Consider the following 26,350-nt stretch of genomic DNA (forward strand, 5'->3'; position numbering starts at 1 on the left):
TACGTCACTACTTCACCACTTATCTCTACTGCAAGTCCCCTCTTTTGCTCTTGTAGCATCTGGTTCTCTACAAATTTTCTGCCTCATTGTTTATCTGTCTTTCCTCCACCTTGGTGATAATAAGCATTATAGGCACTGAAACTCTTGTGRAACATTAAAGCTATGATAAGAATGGCCATTTATTTCAAATCTGYGCTTTTCTTCTTCAGTTGTTAGTTGTCATTGATAATGCTTTGCCTCTCTGGTAAGGAATCATGAGCTATTCATGGCAGCATTAGGTAGGGTAGCCTGTCCTTAGAAAGTAGTTACTTCTCAGAGGATATGCATGTGGACTTGGGCTGTTATCATGAAACTAGTGTGTGCTTCTATTTGAGTATGAATTTAAAGAGTGGTGATAACTAGTGATTTACTAGAGGATAAATGGCAAATGTTTGATATGTTATGTTACTAAGCTGTTTTGTTCTCAGTTACTTAGCCCTTGCTCTCTTCAACATTCTTTCCTACTCCACAGAAATCTCTTACAGGTAGCTCAAAGATTTGGCCATAACAAGCTTGTCTGGCTGGTTACTGTTGGGGTTTATTTAGAGTAAATTGCAAAGGATGGCGGGACTAAGATTGTGTCTTCTCAGGGCATGTGGAGCTTCAGCAAAAAGTAGTGTGTGTGTCCTCTATATACTCTGTTATATCAATGATTCTGTTTCCTACAAGTGTAGTAACAAATTCCTTAGTGAAAAAAAACTACTGAAGTGAATTATTGCCTTTGTTACCCTGTCTACATCAGGTTTGTCTTCTGACATAGGTCTCTTGTTTAGAGATCGTAGTTCTTCACACACATCATGACATAGCTGTGGCTACAGAGATCCATGATATAAACCAGCCCAGCTGATGAAAAATATACTCACTAACTACTGTTTTCAGTTCCAGTCACTGCTTTTCACATGTTACTTCCTAGAAAATCCCCTCCTCAGAAACACTTTCAGAAGCTAGGTGTAGATTGGTCTTCTGCAGGGTTTCTTGTTTTGCTTTGGTTTACTTTGAAGTGTCCTTCAGAATTTGTTTGCAAAAACTATCCCTTTAGATTTTAAGTGTGGTGAGTGAAGAGCTTGTAGAAGATTTAAGTAGTTAAGTGATCTGATCCTACAGACTTTTATAATCATAGCTATGACAGTCAGGGATGTGAACATGTATGATCTTTAAACAGCATAGCAGTGCTAGCRAAATATATATAAAGAGCATAAATAAAATACAAAGAGTATAAAACATATAAAGAGTATAAAGAGGCCAAGCATATGAAAACTTGTTTTAGACATATTTTAGATTTGATGCTCACTTAGTGTGCTATAAGTGTACTTAGGGAGGTGGGGAAAGTTGAGAGGTTGGGGATTGCTTGATTTCTATGTACTGCTTCTCTTTGTCACTTCMTGTAGCTGCTTCAAATAAATCAATSAATTGGTAGATTTATGATTTATAATCTGCAATGTGTGGATTTGGAAAAATGAAGGATAGGGAAAAAAWTTAGAGAGAGTATGAAAGATGTTTGGATATCATTTCTAAATGTTTTGACCTATTGTGTGTTGTAGGAGAAAGATAACTTAGTCTCAATTCATTATTTTTTATTTAAAAAAATGCACACCTATTCTTTAAATCCATTTATTTTGAATTCCAATGAAAATATACACTAAATAGATATCTAAAATATCCATTTTATACAGTACTGTCAGTAATGAGATTTCTATGTGCTAACCTACRTAAGTCAGGGGAGTTGAGCTCCACCTATCTGCTGCTTGGGTTCAGCAATTTTAGGGTAGGTACTAACATTAATGAGGGATTCCTCACCCGTGTGACATCAAAAATATAAAAGAGGAAATAAAAATTAAATGAAGAACATGATTACAATTGTAATAGATACAAGAAAATGTTTGTGCTGGCCTAAAAAGAGTTTAATTACCACTTCTATTAAGCTCCAAGCATATGTTAAATCTTGAATGTCACTTTGTAATATTCAGACTGCATCAAATTACATTGATAGCAAAACATTGAAGGACATTCCCTATTTAAAGTTTTAATAATAAATATCAAAAACTTTATTTTTTTTTTTATGTATTACCTAATGTGAAGCCAACCTTTATCTCACTAACTAGATTATAAAAATATATTCTAGTTTAGTGAAAGAAGAACTCAAAATACAGTACCTTTTTTTGCATCTTTGCCTGTTTACTGATTATYAAAAATGGCATGAGAAATTGTCCTTGAAATCTGATAAATTGTTTGCAATTAAAAAAAATAGAGAAAAAGACATTATGATGGRAAAAGTTACTTGATTTTTAGAATTTACTTTTAAGAAAAAATGTCAAAACTTTGTGATTTAAATAAAGAATTCARTATCTATAATAGGAAACATCAAATACAGTTTCCAGTTCTACTTGCAGGAGTCTTTCCATGAGATATAAAGGTTTATGCTTAAATTATTCAAATATAGGTTGAACATTGTCAGATAACTCAATGGATCCTACTAATACATTGTTTCTAACTTGTTATCTCTGAAACAGTAAGTACTCTGTAAACTGGTTAAATAAYGTAAAATTGCCATTTCTCAGCAGATTTCAAGTATTGTAAAACTGATTTGGACAGATTGTTTTTGAGATGCCCACCTTCTGTATTACTTAAGGAAATTTGTAAGCTGCACACTGTTTCTGGCTAAAATGCAACGGAAAGTCAAAGGCTGAACCTCCCAGTACTTTACAGGATTGTTGAAGAGGCTTATGCCACTGTATAACGCTTTCTTCTTTCTTCCGCCTGTTGGACAGAAATCATTCACTCCCAGTTTTGCAATATGATTAGAATGGAGGAAGACTACCTGCAGCAATAAGAAATGGTAAAATACAATATTTAGTATGTAAATTGGAAAAATATATGCAATCATTGACATATAGATAACTGAGKATTTCTATGACAATTGATACAGACTCTAAATAATATCAGGAAKTAAAAYTTTATGCTAGATAYTTAAAAAATGTCTACCTCCTGTCACATTCTCTCTGCTCCCATACAAAGTTTAATGTTCTGTTATTAATGTGTTCTTAGAATGATTTGACTGTCGTTTTGGAATATTCTCTTATAATCCAGTATGTATATTTTCAGTGGTTTAATAAYAGTAATAGAAAGTAGTCTGTAGCAAAGTTGRTATTAGGAGAGACTTGTGGGATGATTATATGAATGGATGAGTTTAATGGTGATGTAGCTTAAATTAGCAAAAAAATTCCTTGTAATGTTAGAGTTTGGAATTCTGTGAATTAAGATAATGTACAGCGACAAAAGGATTCTTTTGTTAGGAGTAACTAAACTTGCATTACCTTTTAAGTTGCTATTTTTTATATGCACACACATGCATATATTTATCAAAAGATGCTCCTCTGGATGGAATTGAAATAGCAAGTGTAAAGAAGTGAAATTCAGAGGTGAAAACTTCAACCAAGTAGTTGACTACTTCAACCTATCATGTGCTCTATAATCTTTGCATTTTTTCACATTTGCTCAAGCTTCCTCCTGTTCTACAKCCCAGCACATATGGCATCTTATAGAACATATTTGGGGTCTAATTGCTGTTTCAGAATTCAGGGTATAGAAGTGATTGGAARGCATTTCATTGCAGAATTGTTCTAGTTCTGTCAGATTGCTAAGTACAAATTTTAAGGTCTTAGACACTTCAATTCAWCCTCATAAAATATTTTATTTGGATTTAGACTTTTCAGCATTTGAAAGGAAAATTTTCAGCTCCAGCTTGTTTAGATTTAAAAGCATCTATAATAAGCTTGTTGAARCAAATTTTCTTGCTGTAGGATAATGTTTTCCTTTTTTTTCTAGGAAGTGGTCCTGCTGTATGAACTTGCTTATTAAGTAAATATATGATTGCAAATTTTACTATTATGTGTTTCATGCCAAAATATCTAAGTGACAGTTAATTATGCTTTTTAATTATGTCCCAGTCAATATGATGCTGTTAAAACAAATAACTTAACATGCCAAAGCATCTATTAAGTTTAGTATGTGACCTGCAGATATTTCAAGTCGGGTAGTCCAGGAGGAACTTTCTTCAGCTTATTTTTTTCAAGATGGATCTCGCGTACACGTGGTATATTGGCAAAACTTCCRTTTTCCACATCCTTGATTTTATTGTTTCCAAGGCCTAGCCTAGAAATGATTCAAGAAATATTTCATTAAAGATGAATGGAGATTTACAACAGCATTCAAGCATCCTTTTTTAAAGATTAATTACACATGGAGTGCACGTGAGAAAAAAGAGGAATCGGGGAAGAATGATGAAATCTTACCTTTGATAGTAAGGAAATCACCGTTGACCTAATAAATAGTTCTTCTTAATTTCAAGTCTACTTAAAGAATGGTAGCTAGCTAGTTTTTGAGCAGTTATCCAGTTTTGCATGTAGTTTTTCTTCTTTTTGTGGCAAGGATTAAACAAATATAGTTGTGAATTATATCATACCCTTTTAACAAGTAGTGTAGCTACAAAATGTATCAATACAATAATAAAAGATTTTGTTTTAATAAATAGCCAAAAAAGCAAGTTTTGTAGAGAAGCAGTTATAAAGCAACCTTCATCAAAAGCATTGTATCTTAAAAATAAGTAGGTCCACCTTCTTTCCTACTTCCATATTTTCTTTAATTAGCCCTTAACTAGATTTTTTTGCTGTAAGATTTCAACCAGTGCTGCTAGGAACATGATTTAGAAGGTGGAGGCTCAARGCAGTTTGGAGTTGCCATTTCCACTCATCCTGCAATTTCTTCTTTCTTCCTTTCTCTTTAATTTCTTCAGAAACTGAAGTTTGTAGTTAAACATTTCAGGTTTCTACTACAAAATCCAAAATTCAGTACTGCTCAGCCATTTTTATTGAAGTACTAACTAAGCCTTAAAGAACTTCCTTCTTATATCCTACATCTGTGATCCATTCTTCAGTACCATGCACTTTCTTTTTCTTAAACCCCRTTACATTTGGAAACAGCTATCACGCTGCTTCCTTTACCAGCTACTTTGTTTTTCTTAAGCCAATTTTTAGCAGCACACTCTATCGTCTCCTGTAATCTACCATGTTTTTCAGGCATTTGTGTGCATAAGCCTCAAATTTCCTTTTCTCACTTCCTTTTTATATTTTCCTTCTGGGTAAATGTGGATTGTTTCCTTTCAATACCTTTGTCCCTTCTCTGGAATAAAGAGCTATTATGAGCTATTATGTTAAATCTTACAAATGTAGTTGCAAGAAAGATGTTCTGTTCCTAAAACGAAAATCAGTTGTTGTTGCTGTATACCAAATCTTGTGGGGGATTTGTGAGATGAGTGACCAAGTTAAAATGCCTGGGTCAGACAGGTAACAGGCTGGAAAAAATATTAAATACTGTTGGATAATAATGGGATCACAAATGTATTTTAAGGCTCATATATTCTGAGCTTGTGAAGTGCACGCTGTGCTTGTTAGTGGTGTATTACAGCTAGCGCGTTATGTGATATTATATTAAAAAAAAAAAAAAGATACATTGCACATCACTAGGACACCATGAGGTAATAATTTGATGATTACATTTTGTAATCAGATGCTGTTTTTTAAATATGCTTCTATTGAAGTTGTAGGTAAGACATGTAATAACAAAGCTAATGTTGTAYACTTGGTATTTTTTAGAAGTTTGTTCTTTTTATTTACAGTGGTTCCTTCTAAAAACTTCCTACTTTCTTTTTCTCCTGACCTTTTTCAAGTAACTAGTCTCATAGGAAACATTCTGCATAGTAATTGTTACCTTTGAAGATCTTTATACCGGTTAAAATCCTCAAGTTCGATTGTGGTGATCTTATTGTCATCTAAATGAAGTTCTAGTAGGCTGGAGGGTAGTTCTGATGTAAAACAAATACACAATGAGTAAAATTAAACCAACTTTAAAAAATATTTTTATTGGAATATTCCCAACAAAATCTTTCCTTTGTGTTTGGGATTGGGTAAAAAATMTTGGGGGATTGTCTGCAACAAATAAATGGGTATTGCGTACAAGCATGTTATTTTCTTTAATTCTTGGCAACATCATTTGATTTAAAGTAATAACTTTTCTTTTCCAACTGCATTATGTACCGTGGTGGTTTCCTATATAATCAGAAAYGTAAGTTAATGCTAAGTGTCCTTTATCTGCTGTAGAAAGAAATCTTTATTTTTGCTCATCTTAATTTTTTACCTGATTTCATAAAAGTTGTTTTCTTATATTATTGTTTTATGGCTAAACTATTTTTTTCTTTAAATGTTCTAGTTGTTTTGTACCAGCTGTTCTTCTGTAATCATCTGTAATTTTTTTCCTGAAATTCAGTGTAAATTACGATGCCTAATGCAAAAAYGATAGAATCAGGTTCAGAGATGGTAAAAATTTTCCTGTTAGTTTGATCACTGATTGTTCTTGTTGGAAAGATTCAAGGCTGAGAGGAAACTACGATTTCTCAAGAGTTTTAGTATGTGGATAGTCATGGTTGGCAAGGTGTCAAATTTTTTTAAGGTGTAAGAGGAGTTATCTAACATAAAAACCAAGCTCCCATTAGGTGAATGTTGAAGGGCAAGCAGCAATTCCTGTGGTGTTTCTGAGATTTGGCAGTTTGACTAGTAAGGTTTAAAAAAAGAAAGGCCAAGGAGGAATAATATTAAGCCTTGACCTTTCCACAGTTTAATATATTGCATTTTCCAATCTTCTACAGAGAATTTCTCAACAGAAATCAGATAAAACAGGATGACAGGCAAGTGTCAATTTTTATATGTAGCTTTCTAAAGCTAACCATTGACAGTTGGAAGAAAATGATGCGAAAATGCTTATGGTGATTTTAGAAAATAGGAGTCAAAATGGATTTCAGAAGTCCAAAATTCTGCATACATTTGCTAACAGTCTTTATAATGGCTTTCATGCACTTTTGGTTAACTGGGTATTATGTGCAGTTCTTCAACAGTAGATAGACAAAATCATACTTCTGTGGAACCTGTGGCAGATGCCTGTAGATACTTATTTCCTTCCAAAGGATGTAACGGTTGTGCYGTTCCAGCTTTTAACACGTGTTTGGGCAGGATAGCTTTTGGAATCCTTTGGAATTGCTTTATGCCAGCTGACATCATGGATTTTTTTTACAGTTTACAGTTCCTCAGGGTGTTGCTTGTGTGTGAGTTACAGTATTAAGAGAGCAGACTATCCATCTGTACATTTTAGATTTAAAGTGAATTTTGTAATTTTTAAAATTCTTTTTATGGTAWTATAATACCCAGAAGGGGCCTTTTCGACCTAGTCTCTATTTGTGTACAATATGTTCACCATGAATTCAGTTTTTATGTTGCCTAGTATTTGTCCCCACATACTGGAACTCATGCCTTATTTCCTGCTAGGATAATTCTTCATAAAAAAGACTAAATCTGAACAATTTTACATGTTTGTGTGTGTYGTAGATAGTCACAGGAGCTGGTATTACGATAATACTAGATAATACTAGAGGAATGTCATTTTGCATTGGTAAGTACCATTARCAAAATTAGGTGGGTTTTTTGGTTTTGGGGTGTATGGATGTTTCTTTCTTTCTTTTTTCTTTTTTTTTCTGTTCTTCCACAGAGATTCTTTTGTGTAGCTCATCTTCCTAGAAGAAGGGATTAAATTTATCTGAATGAGTCATTAATAAAAATCTTAGTCTAACATGTATTCTTCCTTTAAGTTTAAAAAATGGTATAGTATATAGTACTGTGCTTTTTTCTCCCCCTTTTTTATTAGCTAGTTGTTTTGAGCGGTTAGGATGTTGCAAATTGGGAGACTGGGTTCAATAATATGTTGGCTTACAGAAGAATGCAAGCAGTCTGTTGTACTGAGCTCCTTCATGGTATTTTGTTGTTGTTGTTATTTCTTGAGTGGAGGTCGATCATTTGTAAGGCTCGTTAGTAACTCCAACTCAACAAGTCAGTTGTCCTATATGAAGGCAGAGGGYGAGGTGGGGAGACATGGTGCAGATGTGTGTGTGCACATGCACGCCTTTGGGTTTTAAAATTGGATACTAATGGCAAAAAAAAAATGAGGTAGACAAAATGAGTTAAGGGATGCTTTGGAGGGAATGAACAGGAAGATAAGTTTAGAAAAGAGTACTTACGAAAATTTTAATAAATATATGTTAAAAATTTTAATCCTGGTATAGATAAGATAGAAAATACAATACAATACATACCTTTAGGAACTGAAGTTAATTTAGCTTCTGCAATTCTTATATGATAGATATTTACTCCTTCAAAAGCTCCTGGCTCTATTCCTTCATTGTTTAGAGGATTTGCGCTCATTTCTGTTCAAGAAAAAAAAAAAAAAAAGTACTTATGGAGCAGGAATTTTGTATATGTTATACTTGGTTATAAATAACTTGTTTTATTTTATTCATAATGATGGCTTCCAGTATCTTAAGAATTAATTAATGTTTATTTAACCTTACTGGTTATATTCCAAGATGATTATTTTGAAGTTGTGTAATCTCTAGGTATTTCTTACTGTATGTAACATATCTTAACCCTATCCAGCTTTWTCTGGAAAAGCTGACCAGACAACGTGCATGCAATCACCTCAGTAGAAATGAGAGTTGCATCTGGAATTTTATTTGTAGGGACTGCTATTAATTTGCTTTGATCATCTTTCTTGGGGATGGAAGTAACAGCTTTCAGAGAATAAAGACTGTAGAACTTGGCTTGCAGGGTTATCAGATACCTGACCTATTTTGCAGCTTCTCATAGAATTATGAAAGAGATTTTCCATAGTATGGATATMTCCTTAACAGGAAATGCCACGCTGGGGAAATGTTTGAATGAAAAATACGTGAAGTATGCCAAATTTTCAATGCACATTTCTATTTAATTGGACTTACCCAAAACATGTAAAGACTTCATTCCTTTAAAAGCTTCTTTGTGGATTTTCTTCACTTTATTAGCATGAATTCTGAGTTCTGCTAAAGATTTTGGTAGATTTATTGGGATCTCAGTTAGCTGATTATGAGACAAATACAGTCGTCGTAACGTCTTTGTTGGTTGAAAGGCTTTTGGATGGATCTTGGATATTTTATTGTTGTTCAAAGCCAGTGCCTATGGGAAATGGAAAAAGTAATGCAAAGAATGTATATTTATATGAGAATTTTCACAGAATGGTTGAGGTTGGAAGGGACCTCTGGAGATCATCTAGTCCAACTCCCATACTCAAGCAGGGTCACCTAGAGCATGTTAGACAGGGTTGCATCCAGGTGGGCCTTGAAGATCTCCAGAGAAGGAGACTCCACAACCTCTCTGGGCAACCTGCTCCAGTGCTCCGTCACTCTCACAGGGAAGAAATTCCCCTCACATTCAGGTGGAACTTCCTGTGCTTCAGTTTGTGCATGTTGCCTCTAGTCCTGTCACATGGCACTACTGAAAAGAGTTTGTCCCCGTCCCCCCTGACACCCTCCCTTCGGGTACTTGTACACTTTGATAAGATCCCCCCTCAGTCTTCTCTTCCCCAGGCTGAAGAGGCCCAGCTCTCGCAGCCGTTCCTCASAGGGCAGGTGCTCCAGCCCTCTGATCATCCTCGTAGCCCCACGCTGGACTCTCTCCAGTAGCTCCATGTCTCTCTTGTGCTGGGGAGCCCAGGAGTGGACACAGGACTCGAGATGAGGCCTCCCCAGGGCTGGGTAGAGGGGCAGGATCACCTCCCTCGACCTCCTGGCAACAGTCTTCCCAAGGCACCGCAGGAGACCACTGGCCTTCCTGGCCACAAGGACACATTGCTGGTTCATGGTCAACTTGTCATGCACCAGCACTCCCAGGTCCTTCTCTGCAGAGCTGCTCTCCAGCTGTTCAGCTCCCAGCTTGTACTGGTGCCCAGGGTTATTTTTCCCTAGGTGCAGGACTCTGCCCTTGCCCTTGTTGAACCTCAGGAGGTTCCTCTCTGCCCAGCTCTCCAGCCTGTGCAGGTCTCTCTGGATGGCAGCACAGCCCTCAGGTGTGTCAGCCCCTCCTCCCAGCTTGGTGTCATCAGCAAACTTGCTGAGGAGGCACTCTGTCCCCTCATCCAGGTCATTGATGAAAAAGTTGAACAGGATGGGACCCAGTGCACTACTTTTGTGATTATGCATTCTAAGTGAGGATTTTGGTACATATKAAGTAATTAATTTATTAAAATAATATTTTATATTTTTCTACTTTGCCAAATTTTGATACAGGAGCTTATTCACTAACATCTAAATGTATCAATACACTCTTTTTTTTATTAGAATAAAACTTTGTACACATTTTTTGCATTTCACTTAATCATGAAAAATCCCAAAGAATGTGCAGTATCAACTGGAAGGAGAAGAAAAAGTACTATCAGAGCAGGTGCCAATGAACTGATAAAATAAGATGTTTGTCCTCACATGTTTTGTGGAGTTGTATGAGGATTGTATTCTTTTTTGTTTTGTTTTATTCTTTAATGCAAGCAAATGCCCAAAACTCAAAATTTCAACTTTTATTTCAGCATGATTATGCTGCAAAACAAAAGCTAGTTTTTAATCTGAATTTCTTAAAAGTTAATGTCTGTAAACCAGTGGCATACACACATCAGTTTTTATCTTATGTGCCAAAATTTTCAATTCTTGTGAATTTAAGCATCTTTCTTGACTAATCAGTGTTTTTGGACATTTTCTTGTTCTTGGTTACTATGTACTTCTATATAAAACCGATAGTGTGGTTTCAGATAACTTAAATAAGTAAAGACAGCAAGTCATGAATTAATTGAAATTATTTGGCATGTCATATCACATCTTCATATCACATCTCTCTATTTCCATATCTTGATTATTCATTTTTGTTCCTCTTTCACTTCTCTGAGCTGTTGCTAGAGGTAAATCATTTGCTCATAGGGATTGTGGAAGAAGCAGAGCAAAACAGAATTAATCTTTTTCCCAGCCAAAAAGGGGATGGTTTATGGAAATAAACAGGAAATTCTTCTTCCTAATACAAATTGCCATCTGTGACTTTGCTAAGGAAACTACTGCTTAGCTAAACTGTTCAAAGTAAACTTTGCTTTCAATAAATATTCTGTTAGGTTTTGCTACATGATCACAAATTAACTGATGAGAAAATCAAAACAGCTCGGAGTTTTCAGTTGTCACATAATTAAAAGGTGACTCTCATATATAATGTGGTGATTGCTGATGTATTCCATCCATTCCAGAGCCCAGACAAGAGGCGTTCAGCTGGAATTGCAAACATGCTGTTGCAAACAAAGGAATTGTATGGTTCCTATTTTTTCTATTCTAGATTAACCTATAATAATTTAAAAGCGCATTCATAAACACTTCTGCATCTGGAAAATTTCTTACAAGCCAAGTATGGTTTAAAAAAAGATTTATTTTACACTGGTTTAATGAATCTCTCCTGTCTTTTTAGTGTGGAGTAGGATGTCTCTAATTTGTTATAACTTGTGGGATGGATTTGTCATTTTTACAAGCAATTCAGTCTTTGTCAGTATTGGATCTCGAGTGCCATCTTGTGGAACTGTGCTTTCGGAAGCAGATTGACTTAATCTGCCTCTCCAAACATCTGAGATTATTTCATTTCCCTTCATTATAAGAAGGGTATATTATGAACTGTTACTATCTACCTTTATCGGTTGCAAGTGGTAATTATTTTAAAGTCTGTTTCTACATGTACATCTGAGCATGTTAAAAATAGTAGTAAAGCACATGACATCTTCAGGAATTCAGTATTGGTCTATTTTCTGTTCAGGTCAACTGGATTTCTATCTTTACTTTCAGTAGCTTATAACTAGCATSTGTTAGTTATATGCTGGGTACTTCTGAAAATACCTCTCAGAAGATGTATCTAGTTCTCCTATGAGATTAGGTTCTGCGAACTATTACAATTTGGTACATCTGGGATCCAAGCGGGCAAGCAAGGAGGACTTGCCTTGCAGCCTTTAAAATATAAGAGGTACTTTTCTGCATGCTTAAGATTGAATAGATCTTGGGGAACCTTCTGAAATGACATATGTGGTACATATTCTGGATGTTGTAGAAAGTATCAGTTCATACAGCTCAGAGAAACTTGCTGTACATCATACATGAGCAGCCAAATATACAAGTGTATACATAATCTTGGAAAGTAAAAATACCATTTATATTTTAAAAGTATTGAAATATTTCAGATTGCTAAATAAGATTTAGAAGTCAGAAAATAATAAGCTTACATAAAGTGATGTGAGTCCTTGGAGATCATTTTCCTTCACTTCCCTAATTTTGTTGTTTTGAAGGTCAATCATGCGAGTATCTGGTGGAATGTTACGGGGTATTGATGTCAAACCTGTTTAAGTGCGTGAGATAAAAGAGAAACTTTACATATTTGTTTCCAGAGAAATTAGCTGCTAAACAGAAAAACACAATGAGATTATTGATGTCTGTGATGGGGAAGAAAATGCAAACAGCCAGAAAACAGATGTCTAAAGAGAATACTTTTGACAGTGGAAGGATCTAATTAAGTCAGAATGTATGACAAAAACGTGAGGATAATTTCAGGAAGACTGCTGCTACTGCTGCAGACCATGAAAAGCGTGACTGGCATGCCCATTACACCCTCCTTGCGTCTGCAAAATCATAGAATCATCAGTAAGGTTGGCAGGGACCTCTGGAGATCATCTAGTCCAACTCCCATACTCAAGCAGGGTCACCTAGAGCATGTTAGACAGGGTTGCATCCAGGTGGGCCTTGAAGATCTCCAGAGAAGGAGACTCCACAACCTCTCTGGGCAACCTGSTCCAGTGCTCCGTCACTCTCACAGGGAAGAAATTCCCCCTCACGTTCAGGCAGTTTCTGCTTCAGTTTCTGCCCATTGCTTCTTGTCTTGTCACATGGCACTACTGAAAAGAGTTTGTCCAAAATAAGCAGCCTCAGAGCATAGTTTGATGGACAGGTACTGGTTCAGCCCCCAGAGGAAGCAGTCCTTGGAGAAGGAGGTTGTGGTTCGGTATTTAGGAACAGTGCAGCTCTGGTGACTTTGATTTCTGCTCGGTGTTTGCACGCTCCTTTCTACYGCTGCGCTACCCTGTCGTGCTGGCGTAGTTGCTTATATAGCTATACAGAGAAATGTGAGAGAAGTGTGCTCTGCTGAGAAACGTGTTCTCAATAAAAATGGCCAAAATATGATCTTGCAGCTGCCAGAACTTGGTTTTCATTTGTGTAAGCTCTCCAGTCCAGTTCCCTGCTTTAGTCGCTGAAACACTTCAGTTCATAGAGGCCAAGGTTCTGAATCAGCAGAAGAGACTAATGGGGCATAGTAACTTGCTTTTGTGGAAGTGCTGATCTAAGTATATATCAAATGGTGGTTCTGCTTTATTAACAGTTATTTCATAGTTAACAGGTTATAGTTATTTAAAGATAGATTTCATTCATAGTATTTTTCCAGGTRTGGATTTAGGTAAACCAGTTTGTAAACTGTAAACCAGATTAAAAAGAAAAACAGAGCTGATTGCCTGCAAAAGAAGTTTTTATTTCCTAGTTATAAAACTTTTTTAAAAGTAGAAATTTACTTCTAAAAATAATTTTCAATTACTAATTGACGTGTTAATTTTTTGTCATTTTTGATAGCATTTAAAACAAACAGTAGCTTTGAAATTTGCCTATCTGCAGGAAGTGTCCTAATAGAAAGCTATTAGCCACATTTTTCTTAGCCTAGCAGACAGCAAATGTTTTAGTTTCCTCTTTACTCTGATGAAAGACTTACGGGTTTTGTTTTTGAAAAAATATATGCTATACATACTTCTTCGTGCAAATTATTTTAGTATTGATAATTCTTAAGGCTTCCTATCCTATCTTCTATTTCAAATACAATCCATGAAATCATATTGTATTTTTAATATGTGTTAATTTTTGTGTCACTAGTATGTTAGAATTCTTAAGCAGAAATAACAAGTATTTTGTTTGCGTCAGTTCTAGAGAACCAGCGTATATAGCACAGTATTTTGTAGCATAAGAAACGCACGGGCAGCTGTTACCTAGCAGGTAACAGAGCAGCTGCTTGTTGTTCAGTGACTTGTTCATGTGTSAAAGCTGTGAATTAAGTGAATGTTTGTTTTTGTGGGGGAGAATTGAAAGTGAGGAGGGGAATTGAAGGAAGTAGGTAACAATATGGAGTAAGATGTTACTGTAGAAGAGGGATGGATGAAGATGAGGAGAAGAGTCAGGAGTTGGACTAAGAAAGTCTTAAGGAGGTCTATTTGAGGAGCTGAGTGGCAGGTAAATGAACTAACAGAGGAAAGAACAACTTAACACAGTGCTGTTCAAATGGGGAGGATGAGCTAAAGAAGCAGGAGTCCAGTGCCATCAACATCCTCCTATCCGAGAACAAAGAATAACAAAAGAGAGGAAGCAAGAGAGTTCAGCTGCAGACACAAGAGTGGATGAAAGCATCTTGGTTAGTGTAAGACAAAAGCTGGACTGCTGAGCCGTAAAAGTCATAAATGGTCTTTTACATACTGACTCAGTGTTTCTAAGATCTGGGAAGAGGTGCCTGGGATTAAGTTTAGGAAACTTGAGAACAAATATCATAGGTGCTGAAATAGAGTGTATACGTATATACATGCTAAATCTGTGCTAGCGACAGGAGAATTATCCACTGAGTACCTTGAATTACAGAAAAACTAACGAGTGCTTGTTCAAATTGGAGCTATAGTAATATTTTAGATATTTTGACCATTAGGGACTAATATTTATTTATGACTGATACATATTAATAGCAGATTTGCTTTTGCTTAAAATGTTATGGGAGCCATGTTCAGTTGTAATAGAAATTAAGCTGAGCAAAGAGTGTGTTTCCCTTCTGTGCTCTTGCATTATAACCTTGTTGTAGTTTATTTATGGCCTCTTTTTTTCTTTGTTATCCTTTCTTGTCATTTGATTTGCTGCTTTGTAGTTGTGAATGAAGTACTTCTTTAGTCATAGTCCTTTTTGAGAGAGGGAAATAATAGCTCGGCTCATGCAGACCGGAGATGCAGCAAATTGCGGTTGTCATTTGTTTGGACCTAACTTCATGGAAGTAAAGGGAACAGCATAAAGTATTTATGCTGTTCAAACAGTTATTTGCTACGAATTCTAAATACCCTCCCAATCTTTGTTATCGTCAATAGAAGTCATCCCTAATGCAAGAAGGCTTTAACAGTTTACTCATTTTTTAAATTGTGCGCATAAATTGAGAAAGCTTTTATGTTGTACCAAATGCTGGATACAGCTTAATGGCTGATGATGTTTGCCAGCCGGATTGAACTAATTTAAGCTGCTTTGGAAAATGGATAGTATAGTCATAGTATGTSTAATTTATGAAACTGCACAATTTATCTTTTAAAAGGAAAATTTTGTGAAGAAGAATCCAGCGACAAACAAATGCACAAATTAATTCTTACCCAGATCAGAGCAGTGGACGACTCTCACATAGCACTGGCATCCAAAGGGGCATATTGGGAAAAGATCAAAAGGAATTAGTGGTRTAATTGGTTCTGTGGTTGGAAATAGAGAATTATCATCATCCTCTTCCTCCATATCTTGGAGCATCATGTTCTTTAGTGTAAAATATGAAGGACCAATGAGAGGTTTCGCAGAGCACAAAGCCAAGAAAAGAAGGAGCACATATTCTTCCATGTCTTCTTAATCAGGATAACCAGTCTTGAAGACAAAAAGTGGTAAAACCAAGAATTAGTGAATATGAAACAGCAAATAAGTGCATTGAACTACTTTACTCATTGCTACGCTCTGTGGTCCTGRACATGGTCTATTTTGAATATAAAGAATTAAGCAGAATATTAAGAATGAAGAATATTAAAAAATACTCTTCAAGTGAAATTTACTTGGYATTGATATTGGATCAAATAGCTTTTTTTAGCTGAGTTTAAGAGAAAGTATCATCATTTACTTAAGACTTTGAAGAAAAGAACAATAGGATCAAGGCTTTTCATAGAGTGGAGTGTCATCTTTGTTGCCCATTTTACCGGTATTTGGAATTTAATTTATTTTATTAATTCTTAATGGAAATACATTTTTAATGAGATACATGAGCATATGTGTATTGCTTGCATTTAGAAAAATGGGAAATAGTTAGCAATATATAAAATGTATTCACCAGGACGCTCGCTAAGCACTTCTTATTCTAATTTGGAAAACAGATTGAGTTTTCAGTTGCAACAACAGCTTTTCCCATGTGTGTTCTCATTCCAGGCATTCATATTTTCCTACTGATAAAAAGTCCCCTTTGTATTTCAATAGAAGCACATTTGTATTTACTTGTATTTGACCAGGGCTTTTTTTCTCCAACGGGGATTTGAAGGTTATGCATCCATATCATTGAAAATCAATAACGGAATAAAACTCCAGAAATGAGCTGCAGGTCAATGCTTTTGTGTGAATATTTTTTCAATAAGTGTTTTTTTGTTTGTTTGTTTGTTTGTTTTTTAAAGCTAGTCCTATTGTCCTGAGGTCTGTTTGTGATAACTAACATGATAACATCTAGCCCAAAGTGGCTATACTGGAATGTAATGCTATAAAAGCTATTAGCTTTCTAGATTACTTTTAACCTGAAAGTATCTTTCTTTGTAGTCCAATGTCCTTCAGTCTGGAAGACAGAATGATGTTGGATCAATTAGGGCATCTCCAAAGCAGATAAATCCAAGTCAGGTAGCTCCTGTGGTTTTTGGCTGATGTGACTGAGAAGAATGCACACGTTATCCAGGACTTCAAAAGTAGAATTGTCTTTAGAGAAATACAAGCAACTACCTCACTGCAGCTATTCATTTGATTTCATTCTGCTTCCCTGAGTTCAAATTTTAGCAGATTTCTCTTAGTCACACCTGACTAGGAAAGTCAGGAGTCTAAATTGTGCAGTTTTGAATGAGAGTATATCATGTTACTTGGGTAATGAAGATCTGTAGTTCAAAGTGCTTGAATATTTTCTACACACTCTATTTATAGTCTGAATCGATCAACTTGATTGACCACACATTCCTGTGAAACTGGACTTAAAGTAAGATAGAAGTAAGAAATTTCTCAACAATATTTTACAACTCTGTGCGAAAATCCTGTAATTCTTGAATCCATATAGGTTCTAAACACAAGTGTCTAGAACATTATGGACAGAACATGGAACACTACAGGCAGATAAGACATTAAGTATGACCAATTGCCCGCTTTCAATTTCTGAAGTGCTCCAACCCTGAAGCTAATACAGTTTAAATTCTTCTACTGGAAGTCTTAATGATATGGGTTGGAATTTGAGGACTGTACTTTCTCTTTTCAAAAGTTTCTTGTACTTTGTGTATGAATGATGAATGGAAACATGGTTATCAGTGTGATTTTGTGATCATCATTAGTGCTGTTTCCTGGAAACAACAGTGCATTGTCACCTCTAGGTTACAAAAAGTGTCTTTAAATGTTGTTAATAAATAATAGATGTGTTTCCGTATGTGACATTTAGATCTGAAATTACTCTAGAACGTGTAAGAAATATTATGAACAAAGTAGGTACCAGAAATTGGGGAACATTCTTTTAGGATCACAGGAATTCTGCTAGGCAAGACTTAAGGAATGTATGATCAAACTGACTTGTTACTTATTGGAAATCCTAGCTGCTGCTCTTTAATAGATGATTTTGGAATAGTTTTTATAAAAGGAATAATTTGTGTAACCCTGAAATGGTTCATTAGCTGGACATATCTGAATGTTTTTAATCTTTCATACAGTATGTGGAGAATTCACTGTAGTGAGAACTAATGAATTGTTAGCAAATAGAAATTGGTGAATTTATTGGTCATCTAAGACTTTTGTTTGAGCAAGACTTTGGAAATGCTGTCACAGAGGGTGACTGAAGTGCTTTTTCACATGTCAGCTCTCATTTAAAAAGAGGGGGAAAAAACCTTAAAAATTCTACCCTCAAGTCTACACCGTTTCTGTCCCAAGTCCAATTCAGGAAGCACTTTTTATCTTACTGTACACTGTGCACAAACCAAGAGGAGCTGTTGTAAATGTTGTTATGCATATCCTGTTTATAAAATGCTTCTGTTTAGACTATTGTAGACTTTTTTAGGGATATACTAAACTGATGTCGATTTTTGTTTGATCACTTAAATAAATACTTGTTGGTCTGTTTATAGCTGAAAGATCTCATGAAATAGGCATTTTGCCATGAATCCTTAATCACAGGAAAATAAATGCACTAAATTGTATAGAGCTGTTGACTTGTAGAACTTTAAATTAAAGTTCTAGGTTTTTTGTTTTTATTGCTTTTCCTTTAAGTAAGATCATTTTGGTGTTTCTTGTATGTGATTCTTAACAGTATTAGAGTGCTGTTTATTCCTTACATTGCTGCTAATGTTACTGGAGACATTTCAAGGTATGTAAAATGATAAAAACTAGTACTATTAATATTCTATAARGCTTATCCTTTCAAAAACAACAGGAAGTGACCTCTTTTCCCCAAATAGGGGTATTTCTTTCAGAAGAAGGAAGCTCTTCTGAAGTTACAAAATACTGTAACTTCTACAGTATGTTCAATTTTCTTTTGGATTATCTGTAATATAGAAATGCCGTTAATCTCTGTGCCGCATAGTGGTCTAGCTTCTGTAGAGAAAGAAAGTGTCACTGGAATAGAAGGATAGAATAAGGAAGAGCAGAGCRGAAGTCAACCCAGAGACTACTTCAAATTTTGCTTGAAGGTGTCTTTGAATATAAACAATTCTGACAACAACATGTGAAAACTACAGTGGTTTATTTGTAGTGAATTGCAATCATGTCTGGCTGTAGACMTTCTGAATCTTTGGCCCTATCAATCTTGTATTTCACCTTCAGCARAGTAGTTGAAAGGTCCAGTACTTTAGTCACACCGCTAGTCAGGAGTTGATGAACTTGAAGCGTTTTGGGATTCTGAGTTCTCCTTGTTCTTGGCCAAGCGCTTTTGTTCAGAGGTAGGCTGGTAGGCTGGTCATCTTCCCCGGCAGCTTATGAATTAAAGTGATGGAACGTTCTGTGCTTTATTCAGAGTAATGTTGTACGACGTATACACGTAGAAGATCAAATTTTGTAGCATATTTCATATCCCAGAACGTCTAGTTTTTTAAGTTTCTGCTGACTTTTGCATGTGATGGGCAATGGGTGCATAGTATCACAGTGCCTAAATGATCATGTTTCATATATGTTCCTGAAATGCTTCTCTGGGTTTGGCACTAGGAAGCTGTGTAATGGAAGTAGTTAAAAATCTATTTCCATATTTGCACTGGTAGCAAATGAATTGCATTTTTCATTTCAAATATTCAAAAAAATCATGATCTCAAACTGTAGGAAAGTTGAGGCTTTGACTGGATTAGAGGCTAATGTCAACTCTTGGAAAAAGAGCTTGGTAGAAGCAGTTCTGCAAAAGTAACATCATAGTATATGATTCAGTCTGTAAGTCTTGTGGGTTACATCTCTTGAAAAAAAGTCCCTTTGCAGTGGAAACTTGTGTTGTACTACATTTTCAGGAAAGAGAAAAAGCCATTGCTTCATCTTCCCACTTTGTCATTAAGAAATCTTTATCTCTAATCAGCTGTATAGTAAGGGGCAGCAACCAAGTTTGACTTCAGTGTTCCATTGGCCAAAGAACCACACAGGAGGCTGTGGAGTTTATTATTATTATTTTTTAATCACTGMGACTTTGAGTTTCCCAGTGAATAGATGTTGATAAGTCTCTAGCAATGCTCTGTCTCTGCAGTTCATCTCAAAGAACTTGCACAAACTTTTTGTGTGCTTAAACTTCAAAAGCAAGAGAATTGAAAGAAAAAAATAAAACCAAAAATCCAAATTCTAATAATCTGTCTGGAAATACTTCAATTATTTTTTCATGAGAATTTTATAAAATATTTAAATAATTGTTTCAGAACATACAGTTCAGCAATATAGCTGCTGCCACTTGAGGCTGGTTCTGCTCCCAGCCATTTGCTCAGACTCCTTACTGAGTTGTTTAACTCACTACACCACTGTAAAACCAACAAGAGCAAGAAAAAAACTCACATTCTTTCAGGGACAACAAACTGACTCAGCCCGAGCATCAGAGCCAGCACAAAGGACTGGGTGAAACAGCCAGTCCTATGAGGAAGGAAAGTAGAATGAGAGGAAAGAAGAGAGCAGGACAGCTGTTTTTGACACATGCAAATTGATAGACTGCTTTAATGAATAATAATCAGGATGGATGATTATTGCTTGGACAACGTCCACCCTTGTGCATTCTCATTTTTACAGTCCGGAACATTTAAGATGAGTTTGAGAAAGAGTGTTGTGAAGTCAGGGAGGGCTCACATAGTTCTTACATCACACTTTTTGCATAGCARTCCTCCTCTTCCTCAAGTACAAAAGCTTCTGAATAACACCTTTCAGCTGGAACACTAGCTGCCTCCAAGTGAGGTGCCTGAATGTGGAGTATAGACTTTCCACATAGAGATGCTCTACAGATGACTTTCTTTCCTCATGTTTCTAACAATCTTAAAATCTGTGCTTATTGTTCAGGACTTAGTTGTCCCCAGTAATGTGGTATTCTTTACCAAAAGTCAGAGTGCCAAATGGCATGTGGAATATACGAACTTTTTATGTTATTAATTTAGTATAATATTTGTGAATTACAACTAATTTAATGCAGGTGACATTGCAGTATGTTAAAGTGACTAAGATCACTTGCACATAGCAAAAATCAAATGGGAAATCCCCCCATAAGTGCTCGATAAGTTTATGATATGAACATTCTAAACATGARTTATAAGGGGGAAAAATGCTTTTGTAGGGACAAAAGTTATTTCATTGGTATGGAACGTCTGCACTAAAAAAAGGTTTGAATTCCCTGGTGGTTACATACCAGTAGCAGAATATTGCAACATGTGTTTTTTGTTGTCTTGTAAATTACAATACTGAAAGAGTTAATAGGTAGAGTGTTAAGACCTTAGGAAGACTAAGAGTTATATTTGAAAGTCACTTCTGTTACTGGTGTAGGGAGACAAATTTCCTACAGCATTGTTTCTGAAAAGGAAATGTTTAAATGACACACTGGTGGTCTTTACAGAGGCAGAGAAAAATCTTTGTGTTCATTAACAACACAAATCATTACAGTGTGCACAGATTTTGTCCAAAGAAAGGCAAGACCATTGCTGTTTTGAAAGCTACATTTAAAAATAGTTCTGGTTCTATTAGTCATTGTCCCACTCCATAAATAAATGGATTTATGTTTAACTCTTTGTCTACTGATTTATTTAGGTTGCTTAAGAAAACTAGATGGAAGCTTTTTGCTCAGTAAGATGACTGAAGAAATAATTATGTTTTGAGAAACTGTATAATATTCAAGGTAGATACTATGCTAATAAATAACACATTTGTAAATTAAGTTATGTTTAGAGATTATTTAGTTTTCTTAGAAAATACTGACTTGTGTTACTGAACATGATCTATGAACGTTTTTAGGTTATACTGATTTAGAAATGCGTATCTATAATTCAGTCTTTAATGTTTCGTTTTTAGTTACTCTGCCAGTATCTACTTTWAAAAAAACCTGTTTGACTACTTAATTATGGAAAGATGATACAAAGTTATAAATACAGAGCAATTGTGATTGAAGGATAGATTTTCATAGGTTGAATTTACTGAGAAACAAGACCTTATTGTGTCAGTTGTTAGATGAAGCTTCTTAACAAGTTCTTTAATAGTTAAATAGCTCACTATTGCTTTTTTTTTCCCCTTCTCCCTTTGGAGTTCATGTGGTAAATATAGAATTATTTCAGCTATGAAGTAGATTTTAAAGTGTTCCATTAAAATTTAGTACTTCTAACTCTAAATTATCTGCCATTGTTAATATGCATGATAGTGAAGGACAGCCTATTGCTTAATTCTGTATTGCTGTTTAAGTAGAATAGGTATTCAAATGCAACATACCTTGCAAGTTTGATAGTTCTTCCAGAAGCACTGTGATAATCCACCTGAGGGCTTTGTCCAGTTTATTTCATAAAAAAGAGATGCAAGGAAGTTAGGCTGAGTGCTGTGAAATGGGAAGTAGGTATGAAGAAAAATTCCACTTCAAAACTTCTTGATCCTCCTGGCACCCTGGGTGATACACGAGTAAACTGCTGCTACAGATTAGCCCATCTTAGTACTGAAGAATGATATTAAGACGACTTGTTACTACTCATATGTTTTTCATCACTGCCTGTATCACAGCCAAAACTTCTGGCTTAACTCTAGACATCTAGTGGAAGACTTTGTAAAACCTGTAGTTTAGTAATAGTTGACATCAGGCCATTGAAAGTATGAAGAAGTCCCTTTCAGTCAGTTCCTGATAGGGCATCACACTTATTAATGGTTTCAGTGACCATTATTGCTTAAAAAGTGAGGCTTCGATAAAAATCAAAAGCCATAGCCAGTGACAAGAGTAAAGCAAAAGACTGTAGTGATCAGCAAAATGCCAAGTCTTTATGAAGTTGTAAAATCAACACTTTGTTGTATAGTTATGTATAAACACAACCTCTTTTTCAGTTGATAACTATCTGGTCAGGGGAAGCATTTAAAATGTAGAATAGCTTTTCTTGGTCGATATCGTTAACTTATTTTTATTATGTTTGAAAAATAAAACATATAAATTTATAACAGAGACAACATGTACAATGTTCTATGATAAAGATTGGAGCTCTGAGCTTAAAATAAAGGCTATCAGAATTCAAGCCAAGTTTGTGCTGACATGTGCATCCCAACATTTAGAAATTGGGCTATTCGTTATTTACCTTAAGTAGGCTGCCTGTTTATATATACTTCAGAAATATATGACTACTTGAGCTTACTTAAAGGGAAAGGCTCATAGTCAACATAATGTCCTGTGTCTCTGTTCTACAATACATTCTGTCTGTCCAAGTCCATGCAAACCAAGTCCAGGTGTGACTTCACCTGTTGGCTCATTTTCTGGCCTTGCTGTAGAAAAATAACCAGAAAAAAATTGTTTTTTTTATAAATCTCCATGTAATTTAGTGTTACTTGTAAAATGACAGTTCAAGTAGAATATTTGTTATTTTGTCTACTGTTATTTGCTTAAGGAAGAAAAAGATACTATTCCTAAAATGAAAATGTTGGTGCCATCATACCAAACAAGATAAGGCTTGTGTTACCTACTGCATTGTTCTTCCATGTGTGTTCCAGTTTTAGTAGAATAGRTGAATGCTGATAAACATTCTCCCTATCACTTTTTACCAAAGGATGAAATTACAGTTTCAAGAGCATCACGTTCCCACGTAAAAATTTGAGAGATGATCTTAAACTTTTCTGAAATCTCAAATTGCATGTATCTGCGTTCTGTTGCCTGTGCTTAGAAGCCAAAGCTTCCTAAGCAAACACTCCTCTGTATTTTGAATGGATTGGTTTGGATGCCTTTACTTCAGCAAATTTGTGTCAAATTGCTGTTTAAAAACCTCCAGTGTTTTCTTGGCTCTTGAAGAGGAGAGAGAGGGGCCTGAGGGTTGGGATGTAAATGTATTGGATTCTTGTTTTTAACTTCTCCTTTCCATCAGTAGCGATTTCAGCTGATCCTATTTTTTCAGCAATTTTGAATTTTTAAAAATTATTTTTCTATTTTGAGCTGACTCTGGTAATAGAAACACATTCTTGTGTATATCAGGTTTGTCAGACCTATGCTACATATTAAATCTAACATGCATTCCAGGTACTATTTTAATAGTACCTGGAAAAATGTGACCATCTTCTCTCATAATGGATTATCTTTGTGTTTTGTACAATCTATTGTGTCAATGCAGTAGAAATATTGCTTCCATTGAAATGCTCTTCTTATAGTGAAACTGTTATATCTTTAGACATAGGTCTAGTATTCTGATCTTTTCTGATCTTATAATTGCATTATAAATCACCTTTTCTGGTCACTCAGCTACCAAATTCTGAACTTTAAATGTTGACTGTTAATGGCAGTACTAGAAACTAAAATAGTCCAAATGTTCCCAGTATAGTTTGAGCATGTTCCAGTTTACTAAAAACTAACTACTATTGCAAAATTCCTTCCAAGCTTACTGTTCCCAGTATACTTCAACTTTTGGACCCAAAGACATTACATGAGCCAGCACAGTAGGCAGCTGTGGAGTGCTAAATGCAAGTTGCAGTATATGAACTAATGAATGGATGCGAGGTAGCTGGTTCAATGTTCCTCTCGGTTTTTGAGTTGAGACTGCAGCGTACTTAAGCAGAGTGTGCAGCAGCCCTTTAAGGGATATAGCTGCTACCTTTTGAGGGTAGAATCAAATGCTTCCTTGGCTGCTTTCTAAAGCTGTCGGTTTGAGGTGATATGGTTTAAGCAGCTATTAAAACAACACTTTACCTTACTGTTCGTTTGTCTTGCATACAAAATAACTGCTCTCGGCTATCCATTTGTGAAAGCAAACTCTCTCTCAGTGGTTCACATCTGTCTAAATTAGCTAAATTCAAACTCTTTGTTTTCCTCTGACTTACAAGTTAACACTTAAACTTACCTGTTAGGGTATCTTTATGTAGGGGATCATTCTTGTTCTGGTTTCCAAATGGTGTTATTTGGCTCTGCAACTTTAAACAATGATTGGTGTTTTGAAGTCTTTGATATTTCAGAAGCTCTCAATAAGAATTATAAAAAGAAAATGGAGTTTCAGAACCACAACAAACTTGAAGTTGGTTTAAAAAAAAGGCCTACTTTTGTAACTATAAGAGTTGAAATCATAAAGTAAAAAGTGACCTTGTTACGGTTCCTGAGAGTGCAGTATTTTTAAAGTGCCTGATCCCAGACATCACATTCCATGACTTTGCTGTTTCATGAACTGTGATTTTTTGTTTTTCTTTAATAATCTGATATAAAAATGCTTCTTCCACAGTCATTTAATTCGTGGTGTTGGTGTCTTACTGAAAGAAATGCGGATTAATGTGAGGGTCTTTTCTGTGCAAGCAAATGTTTGTGTGTTTTCCTAAGAAATATTAAGTATTTAAATAACTAATTTAACTAAATTACTAAGAAACTGTAACTAAAAGATTATAGGAGATCAAACAGTTTGTTCAGGCCTCTTCAATGATTTCTATTTCTACCAGTGAGAGAGTTGGCTGAAAATTAGAATTCTACYTTGCCTTAAAATGTGTCGTTTACTTCTATGAATAGTGCAGGTTAGTTTCAGAGGCAAGCAGAGGAATACATCGAGTATGTAGTGTTCAGAGCACTGTCTTTCATTATAGTGAAATATGCGAATGAAAAAGTGTTGTATGGTGTTTTGCAAGTAACATATCACATCGGTGAAGTAATATGCTAGCTCCATTTCTTTATTGAAAGTGACTGTATTTACATTTTCTAATATGTGCACATATGCAACCAAGTATTTGCTGCCATATGCAGCTAAGGCTTACATTGCATTCACTTTTTGAAGCTTATCTTGTGTACATTTGTTATTGCAAGGCAAAATAAATACTTTTTCATTTGCTAGCAATGTTTATAAATGTGGTTTACATAAAATGATGAATCTAACATCAACCTCACAAATCTCTCTTGCAGACTGCCCGTAACATTTTATTAACATGACATAGTCCTTTCATGCTCACAACCAATCCATGTGTAGTGCAGCCATATGTTTTGGTTTTAGTTAAGTTCTGGCTTTTATCAAGTTGAACTACACCATTTAAACAAGTTGGTTATAGAAAAACAATGTTCTTCAGCTTCCGTGGGGCATCTTTTGATTCTTCAGCATTTACGTGTAAATATGTAAAATAATCATGATTATTTAAGGTAATGCACGAGTAAGCACTTACACACAGAATGTTTGTCTCTATTAGTCAGTATTTTTGGCAACTAACTTAGAAACTGCAGCAAAATATACCGTTGATATTGCAGTCATAAAGTCTTTAATTTCTAGCATTTATTAGCAACCTGTAAAGCTGATGGCAGTTCATACCTTGCATAATACAAAATTGTGTACAAGAGGAGCTGTAAAGCCAAGTGTATATGTACATACATCCATATGATTGTCAGACTTGTTAAATGCTGCTGAAAACCACTGATGGAAAGATTTCTTCTTACAGTTTTAGTACTTTATGTACTTCTGGGTAGTTTGTGTCCCCTTAGGGGAAAATACATTACCACGTTCCTGCCATAGGCCATAGATTAATACAAACCTCTGTGCGCTGGAATGCCGACWTAAGAAGCCCCCAGCTGGCTCATTCCCACCCTGATGCTGATCTCCTTGTTGTAAAATCCTGTACCAATGTTTGTGCAGTGAACTGGATCRGGAAACTGCTCTGGCTGTGAGG

The 26,350-nt window shown here is 35.4% G+C and overlaps 2 protein-coding genes across 3 annotated transcripts in view; one reads left to right on the top strand and one right to left on the bottom strand.

Moving 5' to 3' along the window:
• The window catches only part of CENPP (centromere protein P), a 153,645-nt gene that overhangs the window by 62,133 nt on the left and 65,162 nt on the right, over positions 1-26,350 (top strand). The window lies entirely within an intron of this gene.
• Positions 1,637-22,252, bottom strand: ASPN (asporin). The gene is made up of 8 exons (XM_085302479.1): positions 21,977-22,252; positions 15,448-15,706; positions 12,244-12,356; positions 8,915-9,128; positions 8,234-8,344; positions 5,806-5,899; positions 4,053-4,191; positions 1,637-2,857 (listed from the first exon to the last, which is right to left on the bottom strand). Exons 2-8 carry the CDS (start codon positions 15,680-15,682, stop codon positions 2,660-2,662), a joined length of 1,104 nt encoding a protein of 367 aa, XP_085158605.1. The 5' UTR covers positions 15,683-15,706; positions 21,977-22,252; the 3' UTR covers positions 1,637-2,659.

The sequence above is a fragment of the Rhea americana genome, unplaced genomic scaffold (assembly GCF_003343005.1).
Source record: "Rhea americana isolate MKP2758 unplaced genomic scaffold, rheAme1 scaffold_19, whole genome shotgun sequence".
Lineage (NCBI taxonomy): Eukaryota > Metazoa > Chordata > Aves > Rheiformes > Rheidae > Rhea > Rhea americana.